The sequence below is a fragment of the Chanodichthys erythropterus genome, chromosome 3 (genome assembly GCF_024489055.1).
Source record: "Chanodichthys erythropterus isolate Z2021 chromosome 3, ASM2448905v1, whole genome shotgun sequence".
In the NCBI taxonomy this organism is placed as follows: domain Eukaryota; kingdom Metazoa; phylum Chordata; class Actinopteri; order Cypriniformes; family Xenocyprididae; genus Chanodichthys; species Chanodichthys erythropterus.
This window is the reverse complement of record NC_090223.1, coordinates 63,777,484-63,802,983: the sequence shown is the minus strand read 5'-3', so window position 1 is coordinate 63,802,983 and position 25,500 is coordinate 63,777,484. Positions and strand designations below refer to the sequence as shown.

The 25,500-nt window shown below is 41.0% G+C and overlaps 2 protein-coding genes across 3 annotated transcripts in view; one reads left to right on the top strand and one right to left on the bottom strand.

Annotated features, from left to right (window-relative positions):
- Positions 1–25,500, bottom strand: part of LOC137005779 (gastrula zinc finger protein XlCGF57.1-like) — a 576,742-nt gene that overhangs the window by 202,842 nt on the left and 348,400 nt on the right. The window lies entirely within an intron of this gene.
- LOC137014297 (E3 ubiquitin/ISG15 ligase TRIM25-like) overlaps positions 15,231–25,500 on the top strand; it is a 50,239-nt gene continuing 39,969 nt past the window's right edge. Inside the window, exons 1-2 of the mRNA XM_067378561.1 lie at positions 15,231–15,358; positions 15,949–16,388. Of these exons, the coding sequence (XP_067234662.1) occupies positions 15,231–15,358; positions 15,949–16,388 (568 nt within the window). The remainder of the gene's footprint in view (positions 15,359–15,948; positions 16,389–25,500) is intronic.

Sequence of the window (25,500 nt, the reverse complement as noted above, 5' to 3'; positions counted from 1 at the left end):
CCTGCCCAGCCACTGCCCAGCCACTGCCCAGCCACTGCTGCCACTGATGTCATTCATGGACTGTAGGCCACTAGGGCCATGCATGGACCCTGACCTGCCGTGGCTGCCCGAGCTGCCTGACCTGCCAGTGGCTCCTGACACTCCGGGGCTGCCTGAGTTCCTGGACCTGCATTGGGGACCCTGTTCCTATCTGCATGCAGGTCCCCAATGCACCCACCCACCCTCCCTAGCTGTTCCTTTTACGCCGCGAGGACGCGCCTTCCGGGAGGGGGGCGTTATGTCATGATCACCGTCTGTTCCTGTCAGTTCGGACTACATTACCCATAATCCTCTCTGCCAATCACCTGCATTCACTCCATCAATCACTATCACTAATCACCACACCCAGCTGCAGTACATTAACAGGACTATAAAGGACTCACATCACCAGTTTGCGAAGTCTTGATTACCTTGTGTGTCATTTCCGAGCGTCAATATCCTGTTTTACCTGTTGTTGCTGTTCCTGTCTGTTACCCGTTCTTGACCCGTTGCTGCCTGTCCTGACCCTTGCCTGTTATACTGTTCTGTGAATGATATCCGTCTGCCTCGATCTACTGCCTGTGCCCTGACTACGACTCTGCCTGTTCCTTACTGTTCCTGTTTGCCCCTGATCGACCCAGCCTGTACAACTATGATCACTTTGAATAAAAGCTTGCAGATGGATCTTACCATGAGTCTCCATTCGTTACAAATGCATTGCTTGACTGTAAATGGAGATGTATTCACATCAGCTGTATTTGTCTAGTGTGTGTTCATGCACAGCTGTGTCATGTGACAAAATATCACTTTTTTTTCTTGTTTTACTAAAGAAGTAATATGTAAAGTAATATAATTAAGTTTTGGTTTATCAGCATTTATCAGTATTATTGTGTGTAAATTTTGGGGTGGTCTGGCAAAGCAATTCATTCTGGGGTAATCTTAATTTTAAGTAGTTTATACTTACATTTTAAAAAATGTATAAAATCATTGTTCTCCAAAGGCGAGATCTTCGAGCAGCTGCTGATGTCTTCTTTGGCTTCAGACATTGTTAACACTGAGGAAAACTGCACTAGGTAGGGTTGAGTTACTGGTGCTGTATTATTTATAAGCCTGAGGGATGAACTAGAGCTAATTCAACAAGAAAAGGATAAAAACAAATTAGATTTATGACCCTGTGCTTGTGGATGAACATTTTTGCATATAAATTAAGAAATGAACAACATATTCACACGAATTTGGGTTTTTGTAACAACAAATAAACTCACATTATAAAAATATAAGAACTTTAAATGAACTCAAACTATATTAGTTGTACTACAATTACAAAATTACAGGCAGCTGTTTCTTCAACAAGACCAACAAGCAGTTTAATCAACATCAAGATATTTACAGATAGATGAATTAAACCTGTCACTCATATCTTTTAAGTTGTTGTGCTTGTGATAACGGCATAGGTCACATGATAACAGGCTTGTTTGAGATGCGCCTCGCCTGAAGTTCAGCTGAGAGTAGCGGCTGCAGTGAGGGAAGGAGTGAAAAAAGTGCAGGACAGACGCACAGTTCTCTGTTCTCCTAGTGGATCAGACACCTGGGCTGGTCTGTTTATTTGGCCACGAGGGCCGGTGTTGTCATGGCATTGGGTTGAAATATGGATGCTGAAATATGAAACTGTGGATGCGGCCAAATGTACTAAGCTGAGTAGCCTAACTTTGTCCTAAAAACCATTCAGTGGATTTAGACGGATTTAGGCCTGGGCGGCCCAGGGCGGCACGGGGCACCCATGCAAGAAAAAACAAACAAATAATCAAACAAACGAATGCGCGATCGGGTTTTTACCGCTCATTTGCACACAACGTCAATGATATCATGTCACTCGGTGGGTAAATTAACCTGGTCGGGGCTCAAAACTCAAAATTATAGGAGAAGAAGGGATGAGGTGACGTCTGTAGGGACAAGTTCTAAATCAATGCTAAATTATGGTGAGGCAAAAGGTCTAAGCCACTGGAGGCCGATTTAAGTAACGTAAATAAATAAAAAGGAAGAGGGGGAAACATGCAAAAGATAAAGGCATGTATGCATCTTACTCATATCATAATAATAGTAGGCAAATAATAAAATATGGCCTATCACTTATGTTATGTTGCTTGCTATGCTATTACACATTGGCCAACAATATTAATTTTTCTGTCCAACTAGCTAAGCCAGACAGTAAAATCTGATTTTGTTACATGTAACTTTTTTTAAACAAACGTAATAGCCTACTTTAATATTTTACTGTAAAGTTATGCAATTTTGTAGGATTTATGGTATTTTGTGTTATTTATTTGCCCCAATTTGTAATAATTTAAGTATATACATTTATATAAAATAATCCACCTTAATAAAGATCTACATTTCTAAATTTCATTCATAGTGATAGACATGAAAAATGTGCCTGGGTTTAGTGGACGATTACTGCCATCTACTGGAAAGCAAACACTTCATTAAATTAAAATTAAAATAACATGAGTTTTTAACTACAGCCACTAGATGGCTAGAGAATTAATCAATGGTTCACATTATAAAATCATTATTATAACTATAAAAATAACTCTATATCAAATTTTACCGTTTTTTGTACTATCATTTGTACTATCATGGGTATTTGAAGATATTTTTGAAAAATACAATTATTTACTGTAGAGAACAGTGCACTATTGCAGACTTATATACTGAGGTTTTAATTACATTATTTTAATATAGCCAGTCATGAATTAAAGTGGGCCGGTCTAAGGCATGAAACTCCAGGGCTGAAAAGTCGGCATGACATCAGAGCAAGGCGGCCCACCCTCGGACACATTTCTAACCAGCATGCATCTCGTGGTGATCACCGGTGATCGGTTCTGCTTAGAATTTACTCATCTCAAACAAGCCTAACGTCAACATGGCAGATTATGTCCTGATCTCATTCATACTCAACGAAATTTGGCTATTAAGTACCTACTCTTTTAGCACTCGTTAAGTAAGTACTTATTGAAATTACAGTATTTCACAATTGCTAAAACACATTTCTTGAAACCACTCATTTTCTCAAAACATTAAACACAAATCCAATCTTCAAACTAATTTCACAAAACCTCTGACTCTTATGGCAAAATCAAACAAAGCTTTCAGATCATACACACATTAAACAATATATAAACACTCCAATTCATTAGACACTACATTCAAAAATGGAAAACACAACATCCAGAACATGAGGTTACAGGAAAAAAAAGTATATTGTAACACAGTAAACACATTTTGCCATTACATAAAATGTATAGAAATCACAAGTATTTAAAGTATACTGTATGTACTGCAAGTACAGTATTATATTCAGTATTATATAGTATTGAATGTCTGTATATACAGTACTTCAATACTGCAAACATACAGCAGTCTAAATGCAAATGACTAAAAGGTCAAAGAAAACTCTAAATGAAAAGCATGATACACACACACACACACATGCTCTGAGTGACATCGTTTCCATCAATCGGTTCAGTTCATCAACAGTGTCTGTATGTTGCACAAGTTCACTCACTCTGTAAACAGCCCCAAAATGGACGAGGAGCAAGACGGAACAAGTGAAGGAGACGCTGAATGAAAATGTATTCGATAATATTTCCAGGGTCACCCCTGTAAAAACAGCAGGAAACTACTTCACCTTTCTGACACCGCTTGTCTACTGATGGTTTACATTCAAACTATATAGTTATGTTCTTTTGCACTTTAATCTGTTTGAGACATTTGTTTGCTGTATACATTGTGTGTATTTTTCAAAAGTAGGCCAATGTTATATTTAAGGTTCTTTTTTTGTTGTATTATAGCTAAAAATACTAATCAACCCAGTAAAGCTTGAAATAATATAATAGTCAGAAAATAATTCATTTTTTTAAACATCAGTTTTTAATCTTTAGACAAAAAATAAAAGAAGTTTGCATGTACTTTATGGTTTGTCATAATTTGATACACCAGGATTTTATGGCCCATATAGTATGATATAGTGAGAGTATGGAGGGAGAAAACAGCTTAATTTTATTCAGAGGCCAAAACTGAGCAAAAAATGCAGTTTGCTGCAGTTATTTATGTAAATCAATGAGATCTGTATAACAGTACAGCAGACTACTTTCATAAAATGCATATAAATATAATTTGTCACTCTATATCTCTTACAATATGTCTTGGTAAGAAGATATGGTTTAGTTTTATGATGAAAGCTCTATCATTTTTATTGTGGGGGGCAAAACACAATGCAATGCAAATGCATACAATGATGATTGAGAGATGAACAAATAAATGTTCCTCAAAGCCTGTTGTATCATATTTGATTTATAAAATATACAAAACCTTATAAATGACAAACGTGCCCCCATAGTTTCACAAAATCCTGTTGGAAACACTGCAATGTAACATTTCATATATATATACATATATATAGCATATGACTGTTTCTCAAAAAATATTGTTGTGCTGGCTTAATGTTTCACAAATGTATGCAATGTTGACAGATTAAAGTTGTTTTCTTTGGCAGCTTTGATCTTACAAAACACTGAACTTTGACCTTTGACCATGTCATGAAGCTTCTGGAAGTCAGGCTTCATTTACTGATACTGTATGAGCAGAAACTGACAGGAAAAACTTGACAAATCACCTTTTGTGTTCAGAAAAAGAAAAAAATGAGCAGATGGATTGAACAGCATGAAGGCGAATGAATAATGACTGAATTTATATGTTTGGGTGAATTAACCCTTTATGCCCCAAATAGAAACTATGAAATGTATGTATGCATTTATATTATAGTACCTTGAAAAAGTAAACTTTAAGAAATAAGAAGCTTTAATCAGCGTTTGTGCTCGAGACACTAACAAAAATCACATTTACATTTGTACATTTGGCAGATGCTGTTATCCAAAGTGACATACAGTGCTCTTATTAGAGGGATGATCCCGCCGGAGTAAAGTGTCTGGATCAAGGACACACTGGAGGTGATGCTGCAGAGATCGAACCAGCAACCTTCTCTCAGTGGTTTAGACCACAACATCACAAAAGTGATGAAGCTACGACAAAAATCATCATTTAACTGTAAAAATATGAAATGAAATATGGCAAGAAACTGAATGCTGACATGAATGAAGAGTAAAATGTTTTAATCTGTTTATTTAGTCATGCTGATGGAGAGCACATGAATGTTTGCAGCAGACACAGATTGTCCCGCACATCTTCTCCCACTCTTGCTTCAAGGTTGAGGGGTTCAGAGGATCATCATCATGGTCTTCCTCATCCTCTGGATCAACGATGTCTCCATTGAGAAGAGCAGCAGTGAGGGACATGATGATGATGGTGTTCATCAGCTGCTTCATCAGAATAAAGCTGCAGAATCGGCACAGCTTTCTGAGATGACAACAGGACTGTAAATACCTGATTGTTAAAGCAATACTTTTGAATAAAGCTTTGTTTCGTCTGTTGTTGTATATGCATTTATCATTGTCATTATTACTTTTATTTTACTTTTTAATTATGCTATTATCAGTAAATGTATATATTGTATTACTTCATGCATTAATGCATTGCTTGACTGTAAATGGAGATGTATTCACATCAGCTGTATTGGTCTAGTGTGTTTTCATGAAATGAAAAGTAATATAATTAAATTTTGGTTTATCAGCATTTATCAGTATTATTGTGTGTAAATTTTCTGACAAAGCAATTCATTCTGGGGTAATCTTAATTTTAAGTAGTTTATACTTACATTTTAAAAAATTTATAAAATCAGTCTTCTCCAAAGGGGAGATCTTCGAGCAGCTGCTGATGTCTTCTTTGGCTTCAGACATTGTTAACACTGAGGAAAACTGCTCTAGGTAGGGTTGAGTTACTGGTGCTGTGAGGTGTTAGTGCCCCTGTCACTCATATCTTTATTTTTATTTATTATTTTTATTATGACATATAATTACATACAAGATCAAGGAAGATACCATAGTTGTATCTTTAACAATGAACAATAATAATGGCAATAAATAAATAAAAATAAAGAAAAAACATGTTTGTATACATCATTATATACACAGACATGAAGTATGATGACAAGGCTAAATATTTTAAATACATCATAATGCATAAAAAGTATTTATTTCATTTATTTGTTTGTTTTTTATTTATAAGCCTGAGGGATGAAACTAGCTCCACTAACAGCTCCATAACCCATAATGCAACACGATTATGACATCACTGCATATCGCGATCAATTTACCCACCACAAACAGCTCTACGATATATTATTTTTTAAACATTTAAAACACACACAAATATATATATATATATATATAGAATGCTATATTAAAGGTACAATTTGTAAGATATTTGCAGTAAAATATCCAAAAACCACTAGGCTAGTGTTATATATTTTGTCCAGCTGATGACTAACAATATCTCTAATGTTTTCAACTACTTGTAAATCATGAGAAAATTCCCATTCTAAACAGTGACACGGGGCAGTGCAGTCGCCTGTCAATGACGTCAGTTACCTTTGTTACCGCCTTTACTGACGTAGAAACCACATGACAACAGTGTCGTGGACAAAGGCGGAAGTAGAGTCTAGCGTCCAGCAAACCACTAGCTTGCTTCAAGCAGTTCCTTATTTACTTCTTGCACATTTTATGGTGGATTGTGTAGCGTATGCACACGTATCAGGATAATCAATAAACTTTGGAGTTTTCAGAACGCTTTTAACCTGATGAACTTTGTTTCTTAATCACTAAATCGGCTCCGAACTGTCTACTAAAGATGAGCCCACCTGACACCTTTGTGGCCCTCCGAGTTAACACAGCAGGCCCAATTTCCTTGCTCTTAGGACATCAAAGGGGCCCCTCATGTGGACTACGGGCCAGATCCACATTCCAGCACCCACACACACTGGCACACACAAAAACACACACACACAGACACACATACAGAAACACACAAACATACACTTTTAACTGCATATATATATATATATATATATATATATATATATATATATATATATATATATATATATATGCACCACTATGCTGAAATATATATTTCATATATTTTAGGGCGTATGCATGTTTCCTAGTGTTTAAATGAGTGTATTTGTGCTAGTGTGCATTTTAATGATATAATTTTGTCTGTAAACCATAACTTCTCTCCTATGCCTTTCTGATCTGTCGAGTTTGATCTCGTTTCAAAGCTCCGGACTCGAGCTATTCATTGAGACATGTCACCAAACGGACAAATGCATTTTTCTATGTGTTTAATGATACTGTGAAGAACACACTCCTTTTGGAGATCTGATCTGGTAGTCATAAATCATTGGATTAAGTCGTGAGGCCAAACAATGGGAAAGCTTTGGCTACCCCACCTCAAGGAGGTGTGTCGGCTTATCTGTCATAAAAGCAAAGACGCACAATTTCTTGGGTGTTCTCTCCCGATTGTCTCACGAGCATCTCGTGCACGTTTTTCCCGGACCCCTCCGGTGACCACGCGCTGTCATCGCGCTCAGCTTCGGGATCGCCATCTTCCAGCGAAACTCACTCTCGTCCTCAGTTTAAACCTTCCCGCTGAACGGAGGAAGCCAACGAACTGCACCAGCGCTAACCTGAAATTCGACACACGCAACCAATGCAAGTATACTGCCGTTTCTCAATCTTAGATGATGAAACTGATTTCCGTGCTGGCTTAGGACTGGTTGTGAGTTTGCTACTTGCCTTCTCTCTTTCCTTCTCTACTTCTATTCTTGTACATAGGTGTGTATTTTCTTGTATATATATTTAGATGTATAACCTCTGTATTCGTAGTTTGCATATATTAAAACGTTATTCATGCTCGATTGTTCTGTTTGTTCTTTCAGCTGAAAACCCAAGTCACTTTAACGTTTTTCGATCGTTTTATGCTTTGATGTTATAATAGCAGGTTGTTTTTATGGCCAGATAACTTTGTTTATAATATTCTGTGAGGGACGTAGTTTGCTGGACAAACGAACAGTTTCTCTAAATAATTATTAAACCAGAACTAATCATATATGTAATTGATTATAATTTGTTGTAATTGATTCACGATATATGTTTAATTCCCCGTTGGGTCGATATATGAATCATAATTTATTCATAACCTTATGAATTATTATATTCATATTTCATCCATAAATTGATTAATAACCGCTACATTTTCTACATATTATTTGGTGGAGGATTCGCGAGCAACGTTTTAAACTTGGTTTTCGGTAAAAGAGCAATGTAGAATAATTTTGTATGATTTAACTTACATGCGCGCTTTATTCAGTGAGAAGACGCACGGGTCCTCACTACGCACCGTTAACAAGCTGCTGTTTGTGTCTAGAAACACTGCAGGCATAGCCTTGGTTGACCGTGAAATAAACTGCAGTCCATTAATATTCAGACTTGTATGCGAAAAGGCGACAAATTTTCTGCAATACAGCTAATATTAATTTCCGCTTGAATAAACGAGTTGAGTCGTATTCAGCGTGTTTTGAGATTGTGCGGCAAGATTCCCACTAAATCTCTTGAAAGGCCTTTATATTTACCCGCTATTAAATCTGAATTTCTTGTGTCGTCCAAAAATTCACAATAGCCGGTTTGCTCCTGGGTTACGTCGTTTGGACTAGCTACCCAAACACGTGACCCCACTTACAAATCTAATCGGAGAGCAGTTCACCTGGTTTATCGATTGATGTGTAAAATTTGGAGCTATATCAACATTCTGATCCAATGTTGATTTGTAACCCGCGGCGAAGGAATCCCGCAAGCGTTACATATTCGCGTGCATTAAAGTTTGCACCAAAGGGACTGATTCCCAGAGTTGTGTACCCGTGAGTAAAACGGTACACATATATTTATGAAAGAATCCGCTGAGGTTCTATAGTTGTAATCGTGACCGTGCAGTTAAAACAGCGTAAGGGTCAGAACCCCACAAAGCGCTCGTTTTATATCACGAATTAAAGAAAGGGGATGCAGTAACTCTGACCAGACGCCAGAGGGCAGTCTGCTCAGGTGTGCCACCCCGCCCTACTTATTGGTTGTGTGGACTCAGTGACGCCACCGCGTGGACGTTCTGAGTTAAAGCCGCTCCATACTTTGAACTGAAATTATCTCCAAGTTAACTTTTGCTTCTCTATACTGCGGGGAGTTGTAAAAGTAATTTGCTTTTGGTGGTTATGCTTTCCAATCATTGTTGGAATGTGGTTTACTGATTTAAATTTAATTTAAACACGTTTAAATTTTTAATTTAAATTGTTTCCCTTCCAACAAGGGAATTCACTTTCTGAGAGTGTGCCCCCTGGTGGACACTGTCAGATAAGTCAATTCTCTTTTCCCTTGTATTCTTTTTCCTGTATTCACAGATCTACTTTATTTTATTTTATTTCAGTTTATTTATTTTATTTTTATTCTACTTTGTGTTATTTCATCCATTCCCTTTTTGTCTTTTCTCTCTCTCAAGTTATTTCTTTAGTTTTACTTTGGAAATTCATTCCCTTTATTACTTAATGTTTTATTTTATTCACTCTTAGTTCTGGGTCCTGTGTGTTATTGGCTGGCAATAATATTCACGCACACCCAAGCCTCCCTTATTTCATACACTTATTTTTGAATTTAATTAAATAACATTTAATTCAATTTTAAAATTAAGTAGTGTCAATCAGTTGGCATTTTGCTATCAACAAGCAATTCTCTTTAGGAAAAATCTGCAAATAGGGAAGGCTTTCTCTTTTCTTTCTCCCATTCTGTTATTCTATGCACTCATTTAAATTTAATTGAACAAGTTTAATTCAAATTTGAATCAAGTGCCTCTGAATTATCCTCTTTTCGCTTTTTCCCATCCTGTTATTCTACGCACTCATTTAAATTTAATTGAACAGAGTTTAATTCAAATTTGAATCAAGTGCATCTGATTTGTTTTTGTTTTATGTTATTTTTACTTTTGTTCTGCTTCTAGCTAGTTCCTTTTATACCCCTACTCTTTTATCCTACACACTTAATTAGTTAAATTCTATTTAAACAAGATTTAAATTGAGTTTTAAATTTACAATTAAGTCGTGTTTACCTGACTGTTTGTGAACTTGCAGATAAGGCCCTTTAGCGCCCTGGGGTGAGCTGACGGTTGCTCCAGTGAGTTCCAGTGAGTGGAGCTACCTGGCCTGGCGGTTCTTTCACTGACTGTGTGTGAATCGGAGACACTCTGACCTCGTATCACGGGCAACACGCAAGGACATCAGCGAGTTGTGTATCAGGTACAGGGAGGCAACGAGACCCGGGGTGACAACAAGCGGCAATTTTGTTTAATTTCCCTGCTCAGGCTTCTGCACGACAGAACCGCCCGTTTGGAGTAACTGCCCGTAAAGGGGACAGACTCTGAGTTCAGGGAAAACTCAATCTTGACTGGTCACTCGGGCCGTTGGCGCAAATACCTTGCCAAAGTGCGCAATTGTGCTGGTGTTCCCTGTTTGAGAGGTTGCACCGTGGTACAAAGGGGACAGGTGGCAACGGACACCGCAGTAGAGTGTTTGATCATCGAGGAAAGGTGGCCTGCCATTGAGTTCTTATCTGGGCACCCACGATTCACCCAGGCCTAAATTAGTGACATACAGTCACTTCACCTAATTGAAAGCCACAGAATATTACATATTCTTCAATTACTCAGGTGCGGGCCAACCCTTAGGCTCTCGATCCATACCATCCCTCTAGGTTTTATGACGTAACCGTGCACTCGCCTGACACCGTCATAAACCCAGCTGGAATAGGAAGTTTAAGTTTCACTTCTCCCCTCTAGCCCTTCTGTTTTAGTTTATTGCGATTCTATTTTTATTCCTTTCTATTTGTTTACTGCTCTATTTCTCATTTAATTGCATCCACCCTGTTCTGTTTTGCTTCTCTACTGTGTTTGTTTCTTTCAGTTCATGTAAAAGCAGAGCCTGTGAGAGCCATCACGGAAAACTGAGTAATAGATAGACGACCGAGCAGCGAGAGTCATCAAAGGACTCTTAGGGCTACCGCCTGTCAAAATCTTTATTCAAATCCGGCACTCACCCACACAAATTGACCCGCGTGGTCCTTTTGGCTATCGACAATTAAGTGTCTAGCCTACATTCCACTAACTGTCTGCACCAGTTAACTGGAACCAAACCAAAGAATTATATAATCATGCATTATTATAAGTCGTTAGCCCTGCGCGTGCTTGCATTGGTTCTGTTTGTGCTGTCTTTCTCTTGCCAACAGCAAGCTAACGTGTTCAGAGCAGCCAGCCCCAGCACCCATGGGGACGGACTCAAGACCGGGTTGGGCTCCCTGACCAGCACGATCCTGCCCAACGACGCTGTGGATCCCCAGCACCTAAGCAACGAGCAGCTGGACGACAACCTGAATCGACTAATGGCCCACGATCCAATGCCGAGCTACAAAGAGTGGGCGAGAGTCATCCGAGCCATCGCCCACAACCTCAAGCTCCAGGCGGAGGACGCCCGGAGGAATCAGGCCCAGATTCATCGTCACCACGATCAGCGACTCGTCGAGACCTAGGACCAGCGTTGGACAGCGGACGAATCCAAACCCGAGCTGCAGGAGGAGCTGCAAAGACTTCAAAAAGCCCTTGCAGAGCTCCACCTGGAGGTGGAGCGTAGAAAACTGACTGGAAAACTCCAACACAGCGAAGCTCCCCTAGCCAAAGCAGAGACTACGCTGAAAGACAGACACACTAAAGCCCTGACCTGTGAAAATCATCTCAAACAGGCCCAGAAAGGAGTTATGGCTCCGTAACAACAAAGAGACTATGTGAATGAACTTGACACTGGTTACAGAGTACTGAAAAGTGGCATGGGAGGGGAAACACACATCACCGAGTTTCCCCTAACCAGTCAAGAAGCCCTAATTCCAAATGGGGTTAAAAGTCCACTGCCCAAAACGTCCAACGGCCAAGAACCTTCGCCAGCAGCTGTCACATCCAACTGCCAGCACCTGCGACAGGTTCTGATCCAAAAGCTTTCTGACCCTGCATCAGATCAAGGGCTCCCTGCTGCCATGGACCTAAAACGGGGCAGACTGAATAACCCATACACTTTCTACAGCCGAATGCAAAGAGGGTACTACGGAGCACGTAACCAGCCAGCAACGGAGGAAGATTTCATCTTCAACCCTCTGCTTCTCCGAGAGCTGCACCCTGCGGTGAGTGATCATCTGGCAGCCTTGGCCTGCTCAAGCAGCATGTCTATTCAGCAGCCGCGAGACTTGGTCGACGAAGCTCAAGCCAAGCAGAGAACTGCGTCTAAAAAGACTGTAGAAATTCCAACCAGTTACCCAGACTCCGATCACTGTCCAGAAACCTGTCCTTACCTTTTTGAAAGACTGAGAAATGAAGCTGAAAGACAAAATCAGACTCTCAGTCGCACAGTCCAAATGAGGTCCACCTTGAACACACAGCTCCCACGCACCACACCATTGGTCGAGTGAGCCTGGTACCTCCTGTGTGCGTAGCGCAAATGGACACGTTTCTCTGTTCCACTCACAAAGACCTGCTAGACTGTTTTGAGCCCTTATTGAACGCCAGACCGCTGAAAATCTGGGCTCAAGTGTGTGAACTTCTGCCTTCCCAGTCACCCAGACCACCTGAGCCAGACAGTCAGGTCACAGAGGTCGCGGGAAATCTCCCAGCTAACCGCGGGAACCCTGTCTCAGAGCACAGTTCAAGGTCGCCACCCGGCGTACTTCAACTCACCATAGACTGTAACTCTCTCTGCTCCAAGGTCACGACAGACTCACAGCTGAATGATGTAACTACAACAGACATTATTCTCACACTGGGGGCAGACAACTCAGCCTTCAGCCACACGCTGTTAAATGCTCTCAGTGAAGGAACACCGGACCTCCCATTTGTCAACAAGCAAACACACTTTCCACTAGACTTTCGTCTGCCAACCATGATGACTGTCAAGGACATCTGCATTTTGAACTTCAAATGGAACAACCGGCATTTTACCCATCACTTCCTGGTCCTTCCAGACCTCCTGATGCACTCTAATGCTCATACGGACAGTGCAAGTGAGTTGTTGTGGGCCCCTATGACTGTACAGCTTCCTGTTGTTCCTGTCAACATTGCCAACTTCCTGTCAGGCCAGACTATCCAACAGGTCTGCATCCTGATCAACATACAGGAACCTGTAGTACCACCTTACACCAAAGGGGGTGCTGTTTGGATCAACATACAGGAAATTGTAGTACCACCTTACACCAAAGGGGGTGCTGTTTGGCTCAACAGGCAATGTGGTCAAACCCTAAGCCACATGCTGGGCTCCTTCACACTGTCACCTGAAGGCGTGGAACTTGGACTTGCTCTAAAAGCCACACCGCTAACTGAAGTGTCACCCTACGTAGTTCACAGCTGGCTCAACGAATGCATGGTCACAGACATCAGCATTTCCAAAGCCCACCATCTAGAATGGATAATGGACCACGGCCCCTATGACTTTGAACGCAAGTTAACAGTCATTAACTTAATACCAGCTGCCATGGTCCCAGAAGGAAGCTTAAGCAACACAAGTTTCACAGCATCCTTCAAGAGCATCTCCATCACTTCCATCAAACTGGTACCCACAGAACAGGTGCACAGAACGGAGCTGATGGAGGACAAACACCTTGCAGTACCCACAGTCGCTAACCAGCCTGCCTGTGAAACTCAGGAAAGCGCTGCACCTCGGACAGCCAACCTGACAGCTTACACCACAACAGAGGAGCCCTTCCCAAGGTTTGAGCCTAAAGGCCAACAGATCCAGAAAGATGCAAGTGTGCTAAAGAATGATGCAGACTGTCGAAGACTCAGAAACGTCTTGCACAAATTCAAAGTGACATTTGACAAAGACCTTTTATGCTGTGGTCTCACTAAACTTCACACAGTGCATAGTGCAACACACCCAAATGCTCCTCCCACCTTAATCAGGCAGTACGAAGGTCACATCGCCCCACATGAACCAGTACAGGAGGTTGTTCATTCAACAGAAGGAAAAGGTGTTATCTGCCCATGCAACAGCACCTATTCAGTCCCTACCTGGTCCATTGTCAAACCAGACAGCAAGTGGCGACCCACCAGCGACTTCAGGAGGCTGAACCAGCAGGTGCCACTGCCACAACGTGCCAGAAAGCACAAGTCTGCACGGAGCGGAGATTCAGCTGCCTATCAAAACTGCTATAACAGCACACCAGCGTTGACACTTGAGATACTGGTACCCCAACAACAGCGACCAGCCTGTCACAGATACCTCAAAGAGAATGCGTGCCAAGGAATGCCCACGGCCTACGTCGATGGACGTTCCTACAACCATGAGGGCATCCCACAGGCAAATGCAGGGGTACGATGGTTAAGAAACCAACCCTGCCAACCACAGAACAGCAGGTGGGGTCCCCAGTCATGTCAGTATGGTGAAGCAGCAGCTACCCTCAAAACCCTTCACGTCTCCTCAGCTCATAACATCAGGGAACTCATGTGCACAGACTCACACTTTGCCAGACCTTGTTTCACATGCCATCTTCTGGGCTGGAAACAAACTGGTTTCAAGACTGAATGCAACAAGCAGGTGAAACATCAACACATGTTCCAGACACGTGATCACCTCACCCAAGCACACGACATGATCGTTTACTGGGAAAAGGTGAAAAGATGCTTGAAGCAACCAGGGCGTGACAAAGGTGTGAACGACCAAACTAATGCCCTTGCCAAGACTGGCACACTGCATAACAAGCTATGGTCACACCCACCCCATTCACCCACCCTTAGTGTGGCAACAACAACCCGCAGCCAGCGGACTGTTCCTGCAACATTTCCCACCTTACTGCCACTGCCACTGACAACCAAACTTTCCAACATTTCCATTCGAAATGTTTTGTACCACCACTCAGACCCCTCCAACCTCCCGTTCCCGGCATCTGGTCCCACGGCGGCCCCTAGCAACAAACGACTGCACGAGACCGACCACATGCTGCGTGTGGGAATAAACTTTCTAAAGTATGTCCCTGATGTCCTCACAGCGCCAAAGCTTGTACTGCCACAGGGCCAAAAGGGGGGTGAACTGATATACACCCACGACACACCATGTGCCAAACACCATGGCACCAGAACTATTTATGAGACTTTGGAACAAGTGGCGTACCGGCCCAGCATGCAGAAAGATGTGGCAGAGCACGCCAGAGGATGTCAAGTTTGCCGTCACGTCCAGACTGCAAACGAAAAGCACCGAGCTCCACTGCAAAACCGAGGAGTCACGTTTCCACGGTCAGTCGACCAGAAAGACTGGATGGTAAAACCTCCTCTTATGCTCATGGCCATCACAGACACCATACAGGAGTCAACTCCGGTGTTCCCCACGGAACTACTGATGGCACGGCAGGTGCCACTGCCGTTGCACCTGTACCAACCAGGAGACTTGAGTCTCATCACAGCCTGCTCCCCTCATCAGCATCACAACAAGCTCCGCCTACAACTGAGAAAGCAACTCGCAACACAGAGCCAAACCCTGCAAACCACCTGCAAATCCTGGAAAGGTATTGCGGTGGTTCTCCGCACTCACAGTTTCCTGCTGATCCAAACGGCGAACTCAAGGAAGCAACTGTTTACAGTCCTCCAGAATGACTTTGCCCAAAATCAGCTGGTTATAGCTCTGTTGACAGACCTGCTACGAGAAATTAGCTTCCCTGTGGACAGAGTGGCTATGAATAGGATTCCTCAGTATCCTACACAAACTGTGCTGGACTTTGCTACTGGCAGACCCAAAGACACGGTCAATGTCAGGTGGCGGCAACGTAACACCCATGCCAAGAAACACACCTCAGTTGCGGTAGCCTACCACAACAGCAACCCACGGCTGTGCCAGGCTCCCCACTTTAGCAGGTGTAGTTTCACCAAAGACTTTCAGTACTTCTGCCCAAACCAGCTCTTCCTCAGAAACCACACTGAAGGAATGGGCCGGTTGCAGCCCATTACCAGCAACACACGCTGCCCTGCCGAGGCCAAGCCTCGCGCCCCAGTCAGCAGAGCACAAGCCGAGATTGTGGATGATCAACTGCTCATCCACACCCCCACTCATGCTGCCACCCTAACCTACAATCAGCACAGCACCGCCACTCGTGTCAACCTGCCCAATCCAAGTAAGTGGATCCAGGTACCCCTGGGTTCCATCCTTCACCGCAGCCATCTGGCGGTGCACTGTCTCTCAAGCAAAGAGGACCAGTCAGAACTGGAAATCCCATCTTCCCCCAGGGATCACCATCACACCTTAGATCCAGGAATGGAACTGAGGATTGACAAAGGGGGGTCCCAGCTAAGTGACAGTACTCCCATTGATGCAGCCTTCCAAGCACTCTCACGACTGCCTGTCCTGACCAGCTCACCTAGAGCCCGAGCTTGGACTGCTGCCAACACAATCCGTTGCCTCTCCATGGCAATCAAGTACGCACTCGCCCTGGGCCTGGCCTTCATCCTATCCCAAGGGATCAAAGGGATGCAAGAATCCATGGACAGGTGCTTATCTGCTCTCCCTCAAGGACCAGTAGGAACCACCTGCTGCGTGACCATCCGGATCCATGTTCCATTGAACTTGGCTACCATCCAACGAAGTCCGCACAGGAACTTCGTTGGCCGAAAGGGGGAATCTGTAGCGTATGCACACGTATCAGGATAATCAATAAACTTTGGAGTTTTCAGAACGCTTTTAACCTGATGAACTTTGTTTCTTAATCACTAAATCGGCTCCGAACTGTCTACTAAAGATGAGCCCACTTGACACCTTTGTGGCCCTCTGAGTTAACACAGCAGGCCCAATTTCCTTGCTCTTAGGACATCAAAGGGGCCCCTCATGTGGACTACGGGCCAGATCCACATTCCAGCACCCACACACACTGGCACACACAAAAACACACACACACAGACACACATACAGAAACACACAAACATACACTTTTAACTGCATATATATATATATATATATATATATATATATATATATATATATATATATATATATATATATATATATATAGCACCACTATGCTGAAATATATATTTCATATATTTTAGGGCGTATGCATGTTTCCTAGTGTTTAAATGAGTGTATTTGTGCTAGTGTGCATTTTAATGATATAATTTTGTCTGTAAACCATAACTTCTCTCCTATGCCTTTCTGACCTATCGAGTTTGATCTCGTTTCAAAGCTCTGGACTCGAGCTATTCATTGAGACATGTCACCAAACGGACAAATGCATTTTTCTATGTGTTTAATGATAATGTGAAGAACACACTCCTTTTGGAGATCTGATCTGGTAGTCATAAATCATTGGATTAAGTCGTGAGGCCAAACAATGGGAAAGCTTTGGCTACCCCACCTCAAGGAGGTGTGTCGGCTTATCTGTCATAAAAGCAAAGACGCACAATTTCTTGGGTGTTCTCTCCCGATTGTCTCACGAGCATCTCGTGCACGTTTTTCCCGGACCCCTCCGGTGACCACGCGCTGTCATCGCGCTCAGCTTCGGGATCGCCATCTTCCAGCGAAACTCACTCTCGTCCTCAGTTCAAACCTTCCCGCTGAACGGAGGAAGCCAACGAACTGCACCAGCGCTAACCTGAAATTCGACACACGCAACCAATGCAAGTATACTGCCGTTTCTCAATCTTAGATGATGAAACTGATTTCCGTGCTGGCTTAGGACTGGTTGTGAGTTTGCTACTTGCCTTCTCTCTTTCCTTCTCTACTTCTATTCTTGTACATAGGTGTGTATTTTCTTGTATATATATTTAGATGTATAACCTCTGTATTCGTAGTTTGCATATATTAAAACGTTATTCATGCTCGATTGTTCTGTTTGTTCTTTCAGCTGAAAACCCAAGTCACTTTAACGTTTTTCGATCGTTTTATTCTTTGATGTTATAATAGCAGGTTGTTTTCATGGCCAGATAACTTTGTTTATAATATTCTGTGAGGGACGTAGTTTGCTGGACAAACGAACAGTTTCTCTAAATAATTATTAAACCAGAACTAATCATATATGTAATTGATTATAATTCGTTGTAATTGATTCACGATATATGTTTAATTCCCCGTTGGGTCGATATATGAATCATAATTTATTCATAACCTTATGAATTATTATATTCATATTTCATCCATAAATTGATTAATAACCGCTACATTTCGTTACAATTGTGTTACTTATTTATGGAACATAATTACTGTTTACCATCTGCCGCTGGTTCTGTCGACAAGGACAGCTCCCGTAAACGTAAGTGTACGGGCCAACCAAATGACCCAAGAAGAGTTTGGGACAAGAGGAGAGAAAGAGCGAGGATCAATATCGGTGTTGCATTTTCTAGATGGAGAGAGCTTCGCAACAAACTTCACCTAGAAAGAGATGCCGATCTCGCTTGTGTTTTACTCGACAGGTGAGTTGTTTTGATTCGTATCTTTACAGAAAACGTATGCCATTATAACGATCAACACGATTAGTATTATGGGGCATACACGCCAAACGCGGGGCATCGCGTCTCTAGACCCGCGCGAGGACGCGTCTGATCCATAGTTTATACATTTATAAAACTTTACCTCATCTGTTAAATCCATGATTTATCTTTCCGTCTGATTGATGGCAGTCAGCGGTTGGGTAGAAGACAACAAATCCCATCATTCCACGCACCTTCTTAGCGTCATCAAACCAAGCGATTGTTATTGTTTTGGTAGTGCGCCCTCTAGTGGCAGGTCCTACAACCTGTACCTTTAAACAATTTTGGGCTTAGGACATTCCAGTTCAGCCCATTGCAAAGGTCCCGCCAGAAGTGGGCACTCGTGCAACGTAAGCAATGACGTACATCTGATTCAACGAAACTGAGGGACGTTAGTGAGGGAAGAGCATTTAAAAAACGAACTGGAACGCAGCCCGAGTCAACAAGACTGAGGGAAGTTATTAACATGGGACATGTTCAAGCACAACGTTTTGTTACGTTTTCTGGGTTGAACAACATGTTTCCTGGAAACGGTGAGCAACGGGTTTGAGATACGTTTTCTCTTGTTTGGTGGGTGTGTCAGAAATGTCAGCCCAATCAGTGGCAAGATGTATATAAACCACGCGGTATTAAAGAGACAGCTCACACAATGGATATTAATGTAACATAAAAATACTATATTTATATATTTTGCTGTTGTATTGTGAAGTGACACTTTCATAAACTTTTCTATACTCCTCTGATTATATAATGATAAATATTACAATATCAAAGCACAACAGTGATCAGCGATAATGATAAGCCTAATACAAACAATAAAAATAATACAGATCATAACACAGTCTTAATAGTAAGAAGTGGATTCATCAATAGGTTCAGTGGATCACCTGAAATGTTTGTCTTTTCATCCTGAAATGCAAGGCAAGTGTTGTATGACAATAATGAGAAGTTTCCACAAATCCCTTCACTCGATTGGGATGTTCTCTTTTATTCTGGACGGTAAGGGCAGTGACTGTAACATTGAGCGTATTTTGTAGTATTAAACACGTATTTATACCGACTTCATCAGGCTCTGAAAATTCTTCAAAAAGAACACAAAGAATGTCCTTCTCAGCTGCCATAGTTGCATCATCAGAAGAGGGTGTTCAACGCACCTCCATTTCCGTTTAAAAACGTTTTGCAACGTTTTGTCAGGGCTGAATGCAGCCATGATGTTGGTTGCCTTACGGGCAAGAACTGTAGAAGTTTAGGATTCAGCATTATGGTGAGTTCCTGAACCTGTGAGATATGTTGATATTGAACAAATATGTCTTTATTATAGTTTTCAATCCTGCAGGTCATTAGATATGACATAGAATCACTCCAAGACATGGAGGTGCCTAAAGAAAAGTCTGGATTACAAAAGTGATTTCAGCATTTTAACTAAAGGTAACCTGAAAAATGATCCTAGCATAAAATATTTCATTATTTTTGTAATGGTTTTTATTTGGTAGTTAAACATTTACATTTGAACATTAAGGGTTTTATATCGTAATGAATTTGATATTACATTCTGTCTCAGTTACAGTCTTAGGAGGCCATTGAAAAGATTATTTGTGCTGTAAGAGAGAGAGAGAGAGAGAGAGAGAGAGAGAGAGAGCCTTAGTGGAAGCAGGGATGTTATCTGCTAAAGCTTAAACAAAACATAAAGTAATGATATCACAACCAAAACAATCCCAGCTGACTCTTTTAAAAACTAATTTATAATGATCAGACATGCTTTAAAAATGGTTAAGAGACCATGTAAAGAACTAGATAAAACCTGAAAAATGCAACATTAAATGTTTTTAGAGTTAACATCAAAAATCAAACCTTGAAAATGAGCAGCTAATAGTCATGTGTGTCTAGTATGAGTGTGTGTGTGTGTGTGTGTCTAGTATGAGTGTGTCTAGTGTGTGTGTGTGTGTGTGTGTGTGTGTATACATTGGACTTTGTTTTGTATTTGTTAGTTCAAGGTACTATTCTGTTCCTACCGTGTGTATATTGTGTCACTAACCTCTGGAAAGAGTGTCATTACAGATGGTTTAAATGAAATGACAAAACTTTAAAGAAGCTGATAATTCTGACTGAATCTGATGAAAAAGATGATACAAATGAGCTTTAATTAGAGCGGTTATCAGTTCTGTCTGCTAAAGACTACTTCTGTCATTTATGATGTTGATTTGAATTACATTCAGGGTTAGTTTAAGTATTGATTCAAATTGGAAATGTGAAGTTGAAGATTGACGCTTTTTTTTTAAATTGAACTGAGGGTCTAAATTTAAATGCCGTTAGCTATGTGTGATCAGAATGATAAACTGAACATGTTAGTAGGGATATAAAAAAATGACAGTCACTGTCAAAATGATCTGTAAATTAATGGCAGGGACATGTGTGACGATTGACAGACTCCTGTTTTTGTTTTGGGGTGTTTCATGATATTGGGACGCTGTGGAAACATGGAAAATGATTGAAGTCAGATGGTCGCCAAATCATTCATTGTGTGTTCGTGTCAGATTTGCTGGACGATATTTTGTTGCTCATTTGGATTTCTGTTTCTAAAAAGGCAGAAGCTGCTGCCACCCAAACAAGGGAGATTGTGTGTACCACGATATCTGAAAATAACTTTGACTCTTCTAACTCTCTACAGAGCATGAAATATTTCAGAGGCAGAGAGAGCTGTCTGGAGGAAATCTGCAGTATTAAAGATGGTATTTGATTTAGTGTTGATGGTAAACCTTGTTCACCCAAACATTTCTTCAACCACTATGCTAAACTGGCAGAAAGAACTCGGTGGTGCACCTGCAAGAAAGCTTGTCCTGTCCACCCCACACTTAACTTTTTCCTTTTACAGCACTGCATGAGTGTTTTCCAGGTAAAAAGGCCTATGTTATTGAGTGAGCGCAAGAAATAATTTGGTGATCATATTTTTTAATTTGTAAAAAAAAAAAAAAAAAGGGGGAACAGAGTTAGGATTTAACCCATAGACTGCAAAAAAAGATGGACGACGCGACGGCGCTTCCTTCCATTGTATTGAACTGAAGCCAAAATGGGCTGATGAATGGGCGCTGACACGTTACGCAATACGTCAAAAAAAAAAAAAAGTTTGGAGCCTGGGCATGCGCCGAAGGAATCGTCAGTTGAGCCGGAGGCGGAGTCGCGATATCAAACTTCCGCATAGACGACTGCGTCATCATTCATGTATTTTAAATAGACTATAAAAATTATACACAATTTAAAAGTCTACCTATAAAATAATAGGTTATTCTGTTTCTAGAGCAAGAATATTTTTGAAACAGCAAATTCAGTAGATAAAATCAATATAATATGCCACTACAAAACAACTCTAAATCGTCAGAAACGGTCCTGCCATTTTAAATCAAGTTCAACTAACGTTACAGGAGATCGATTGCTGTAATTAGAGTAAGCTATCATTAGTTTTGTCCTGCTAATTATTATTTTATACCCATAAAAATAATAAGTAACTGCCAGATAACGATCACCTGCTTTTTCCCGACATGGTTAACATTAGGTGTGTTATCTTAACTAATAACATTTATTAATTAGCTTATAACGCCCACATTTGATGTTACAGAAAAAAAGTTCAGTGATCCGTCAGATCCTGTAGGTCGGTTAGTACAGTTTACTGCTGAACAACTCATTTTGTTGGTGTTAAATAACACAGAAATCGAAAATGAACAGTTAGTTAATACATCTTCAATCTCCACTCGAAGCTCCGACAGTCCTCAGACAAGCTGTCAATCAACTTCGAATCATGACGACACGCCCCGTTTTTATAGAATCAAATTGCTAGCTAAAATCTAAATCATCACAAAAACGAACAATTGAATATATATCAGTGTGATAACAACTACCTTAAATGACCAAAACCATCTTTCAGAAAGTTTTATTTGAAGCAGAATTTATTTTTAAGTTTTCACTGAAGTCTCATTCGACTGCATTGAGCGGGCGGGGTTTATGACCTGTACTGCATCCAGCCTCCAGGGGGCGATCAAAGAGCCCGTGGCTTCACTTTTCAGAACGTATGAGACACACCCGATTTAACCCTTTCGAGCGTGAGTTTAAAATATTCTAACTGTCCCCCCAGAGTGAGTTTTTTTTAAGGCGACCGTTATTTTAGAACGTTTGCCTTTAATGTCTCCATAGCGACGCGTCATGCGTGTCATGAGCACTGAACGCAGCAACAATAACACTGTATGACAGATGGATCGCTATTATTTTTTTTTTCCTTGTTTATTTAAAATATTCACAAACTTGCTTACCATGTCATCAACTATCTGATATTCTGATCCTCAAATATGTGTAAGTGAGTGTGTTTTGTCGTTTAAAAACCTTTATAAATGATCTTTATCTTGATCTATAATGCGAGATGGGCGCCGCCATCTTAGTTTGCACTGCAGTTCACAGAGTCCTGTCAGTCGGATTTACAGCAGGTGAATTCATCAGTTTCTCCCAAAATATATGCAAGTAAGTGGCTGGTGAACTGGAAGAATAATAGAGTAAACTTTGCAGTTACTTATGTGTGTCTGATATGAATAAATGTCGGCAAATTGTATTTGAATGGATTGTTATTGCTCCTTCCACTGATGTCTGACATCAGTGTGTATTTTATAAACTCTAAATATATTGTTTTAATAGTGCTTATGCATATTGAAACCTTAAAAGAAATGTTATGTGGCTGAAAACACTGCATAGTTGTGATATATGACAAGAGCTGCGCGCGTCCGTCTCGCAGCCAGAGCGCGAAAACACAGTTTGAATCTGGCAGTTATGTGACGTCGCTGAACGTTCGAAATCCCATATGTGGGACCGTACGCCCAGGGGCACAGAAATAATAATCCCATATGTGGGACCGTACCGCTCAAAGGGTTAAAGGTGCACTAGAACACTATTTCACAAGATGTAATATAAGTCTAAGGTGTCACCATAATGTGTCTGTAAAATTTCAGCTCAAAATACCCCATAGATTTTTTTAAAAATACGTTTTAACTGCCTATTTTGGGGCGTAATTAAAAATGTGTGTCCCCTTTAAATGCTCTCGCTCCCCGCCCCCGAGCTCGAAACTCTATAATACAGTGCATAAACAAAGTTCACACAGCTAATATAACCCTCAGAATGGATCTTTACAAAGTGTTCGTCATGCAGCATATCAGATCATGTAAATGGTAAGTATGGTATTTATTTCAACCTGGTCTCATGACGAAAACCTACCTGTGGGCACGTTTTCGCGAGTCGCAAAATATGTAGCAATGAGTACATATCACTGCAGTTTCGCTCTCAAATGTCCACTGAGCGGCGCTAAAAGCGTGTTCTTTTTTTTTTTCGGAGCAGATAATAGGGTGAATGCAGTACGTTTTTATGACGTTGCTTTTTAGACAAATCGCGGGGGGTTTTGATTTGACATTTGCGCTCCGTTTCGTTTTAAAATAACATCCCACCGACACTACACCTAAACCTACCCGCTATTGTTAAAGTTTTATTTTTTGCCGTCAGTCGCCTTTCATGGGGGGGGGGGGGGGCTTACGACTCCTCGTCGTAAGTCCAACTCCGTATCGGCTGAGCTACCGAGCAAGCTTGGTCATGACCAAAAAAAGCGAAACGTATAGAGCCGGTTAAGCAACGCAAAGTCCAAAGTGCGTTCGTTTACAAATCGGGCACTCCGGTAAGAAGCGCTTTGAAGTCGTAACATCATATTGCGCGAGGAGATGCGAAAACGAGTCTTTATTCATTCATAATCCAACCCCGGCCATCATCGAAACCGTGTGTGAAAACAAGCAAAAGCACCTAATGACGTTTTACCGGCCTCTAGCGTTCGTTTCTGTACCGATGTACTCATCGGTACGTTATTTTGTGTCTCGCGAAAACGTGCCCACGGGTACATCTCTACTATGAGACCAGGTTGATTTATTTGGATGTTTACATTTGATTCTGAATGAGTTTGAGGCTGTGCTCCGTGGCTAAAGCTAACATTACACACTGTTGGAGAGATTTATAAAGAATGTGAATTTATAAAGAAAGTTGTGTTTATGAATTATACAGACTGCAAGTGTTTAATAATGAAAATTACAACATGGTTCTTGTCTCCGTGAATACAGTAAGAAACGATGGTAACTTTAACCACATTTAACAGTACATTAGCAACATGCTAACGAAACATTTAGAAAGACAATTTACAAATATCACTAAAAATATCATGATATTATGGATCATGTCAGTTATTATTGCTCCATCTGCCATTTTTCGCTATTGTTCTTGCTTGCTTACCTAGTCTGATGATTCAGCTGTGCAGCTCCAGATGTTAAAGGGTTAGTTCACCCAAAAATGAAAATTCTGTCATTTATTACTCTCCCTCATTTCGTTCCACACCCGTAAGACCTTCGTTGATCTTCAGAACACAAATTAAGATATTTTTCTAAAATCTGATGGCTCAGTGAGGCCTTCATAGGGAGAAATGACATTTCCTCTCTCAAGATCCATTAATGCACTAAAAACATATTTAAATCAGTTCATGTGAGTACAGTGGTTCAATATTAATATTATAAAGCGACAAGAATATTTTTGGTGTGCCAAAAAACAAAACAAAATAATGACTTATATAGTGATGGCTGATTTCAAAACACTGCTTCAGGAAGCATCGGAGCGTTATGAATCAGCATGTCGAATCAGCTGTTCGGAGTGTTCAGTTGACCAAAAGTCAGACCAAAGTCATGTGATTTCAGCAGTTTGCCGGTTTGAAACGCGATCTGAATCATGATTCGATACACTGATTCATAATGCTCCAAAGCTTCCTATATAATGAATTTATGATATATTCTGATAGTAAAATATGTGAAAGAATGTGAGTTTGCACGGCAATTCAGAGGTGTAAGATTTATGAAATCTTCCCCGAAATACATAAAAGTAGCCTATGTT